Source organism: Populus nigra, chromosome 14 (genome assembly GCF_951802175.1).
Source record: "Populus nigra chromosome 14, ddPopNigr1.1, whole genome shotgun sequence".
In the NCBI taxonomy this organism is placed as follows: domain Eukaryota; kingdom Viridiplantae; phylum Streptophyta; class Magnoliopsida; order Malpighiales; family Salicaceae; genus Populus; species Populus nigra.
This window is the reverse complement of record NC_084865.1, coordinates 10528711-10530638: the sequence shown is the minus strand read 5'-3', so window position 1 is coordinate 10530638 and position 1928 is coordinate 10528711. Positions and strand designations below refer to the sequence as shown.

Genomic DNA, 1928 nt, shown 5'->3' with positions numbered 1-1928 from the left:
GGTCATTAAAAAATCCTAACAGGTTTTTAGAATTCTAAAATAAAGGATTGATTACGTTAAAGAAAAGAAATTGTCACTATAAAGCATCCTTTCTATCTTAGATATATTTGTGAATTATTACCATTTTGTAATTCATTTTCTTCTAAAAATTTCATCACTTGAGTCAAGATTTCATATTTATAAGATCTTTACATTATGATATTGTAGAGAGACACTACAAGGAAAGGTTCTAGTCCAGGAGTAAATTATTCTTCTATACATTTCACAAAAATAGTTAATTAATTTTGAAAACTAGACGAACTATTCAATTCATTATATAAAACTAATAAAAAAACTAATTTAGGTGATATAAAAGTCGTATTTTTTAAGTGAAAGTTCTAAATAATTTGTTCTTTTCTTTAACAAGGTTTGCTATGACACCACCAGCCCACAAAACCAACTGCTTAAAGAGCAAACCCATTATAGTCTAGCCCAGTTAGAAACCAAATACCATCTTTATATTTTGGAGCCCGGATCAGACCAAGATCTAAAGCGGTTTTCTTTGCATTGCCCATGGTTTTTCATTTCCTTTTGCTGGTTTCTCATCCTTTTCTACCGAGGAAAGGTGAAGGATCAGAAGAAAGAAACCAAACATGGCGGGACAGTGGACGATGACTAAACCTAGCCGGAGCGACGAGGTTTTGGATGCAAATCAACAGCTCCAAATTACCAATCAAATCAGAGCTCAGTTTGATTCTATGGTCCCCAAACGACCTAGCAAGCCCAGCAGAAGTGAATCCGACACCACAACAACACCAACCTCTCCGCTTTCTGACATTGAACAAGACAATATTCCTGAGCTCGACAAGCTTCGATCTCTTCAATCTCAATCTCCTGTATGTTACCTTCACCCAACTTTTACTTTTTTTTTGGATATGTTGGTTTATCTGACAGTAACAGGAGAGAGATATATATATAGAACATGTTCTGCCCTGCCCAGGTTTTATTTTCAGCTGAGGGAGCCAATATGGTGCAAGATGAGTTTGTGGAGACTCAATACTACACAGAGTTGGATTCTATTGACAAGCAACACCACACTGTACAGATCAATCTTTGAGTGTATTTGATTGAATTGTATAAGTTATATGGTGATATTTCTTTTTTGTTAATCCCAGATGTAACTTTGCTTATATTTGATTTTATTTTGATTTTTTGGCCATTGAGTAGACAGGAAGTGGGTTTATAAATGTGGTGAGAGGAGAAGAACATGAAAAAAATGGATATGGAATCCAATTGTCAAGTGCTGCTGCAGGAGGTAAACTAGTCTCTTGTTTCAGAAGCAACCCTGCAACAAACGATTGGACTCCTAGCCCAGAAGACGATCAGGTATTTTAATTATTAATATGTCAATAAATCAAGCTGGCTAGGTTGGTTTCTTTATGCTGTCATTATTATGTATGTATTGGGGAACATCATGTCCTGTTCTATATTTAGGTGTTTGTTTCATCCAAGCCAAATCGGAGTGAGAGCTGTTAGATCTGCACTGATGAGAGGAAAACGGTGAATTATCCGACCACCATCTATGGGTTTGGCTTCTTGAAATTTTCCTTTTAAGTATTATTTTATTGTATAAGATTGGATAAGGATGGTTTTTACTCATGCTTGAAAAGTTGACAAACAGAGACAGGCTTCATGTGAATTATTCAACCATCGCCATCTACGTGTTTCTTTGTCTATTTTCCTTGTGAATATATATATATATATATATATATATATATATATATATATGCGCGCGCGTGTGACCACAACGCCCAGCACATGAGGGTGTCTTTTCTTTTCTGTTTTTTTAAGAAAGCGTCAAACATTGACCGTGATTTTAAAAAATTTAAATTAAATTTTGTTTTCGTGTTTTTATATTATTTTGATTTATTAATATTAAAAATTAATTA

General features: G+C 34.3%; 1 protein-coding gene across 2 annotated transcripts; it reads left to right on the top strand.

Moving 5' to 3' along the window:
* The first annotated feature begins 523 nt into the window (after positions 1-523).
* Positions 524-1715, top strand: LOC133672727 (uncharacterized). 2 transcript variants are annotated; one of them, XM_062093236.1, is made up of 4 exons: positions 524-875; positions 980-1078; positions 1207-1365; positions 1474-1715. In XM_062093236.1, exons 1-4 carry the CDS (start codon positions 633-635, stop codon positions 1513-1515), a joined length of 543 nt encoding a protein of 180 aa, XP_061949220.1. In that variant the 5' UTR covers positions 524-632; the 3' UTR covers positions 1516-1715. The 2 variants fall into 2 exon arrangements, with proteins under 2 accessions (XP_061949220.1, XP_061949219.1); XM_062093235.1 differs by having other exon boundaries at positions 525-875; positions 959-1078.
* The last annotated feature ends 213 nt before the right edge of the window (positions 1716-1928 follow it).

What these genes read in the sequence shown, in the direction of transcription:
- LOC133672727 (XM_062093235.1), top strand. Translation starts at nt 633, where the DNA reads ATGGCGGGACAGTGGACGATGACTAAACCTAGCCGGAGCGACGAGGTT. An exon ending in CTCTTCAATCTCAATCTCCT is followed by an intron (nt 876 to 958) that starts GTATGTTACCTT and finishes ATATATATATAG; the next exon opens with AACATGTTCTGCCCTGCCCA. An exon ending in TTGACAAGCAACACCACACT is followed by an intron (nt 1,079 to 1,206) that starts GTACAGATCAAT and finishes GCCATTGAGTAG; the next exon opens with ACAGGAAGTGGGTTTATAAA.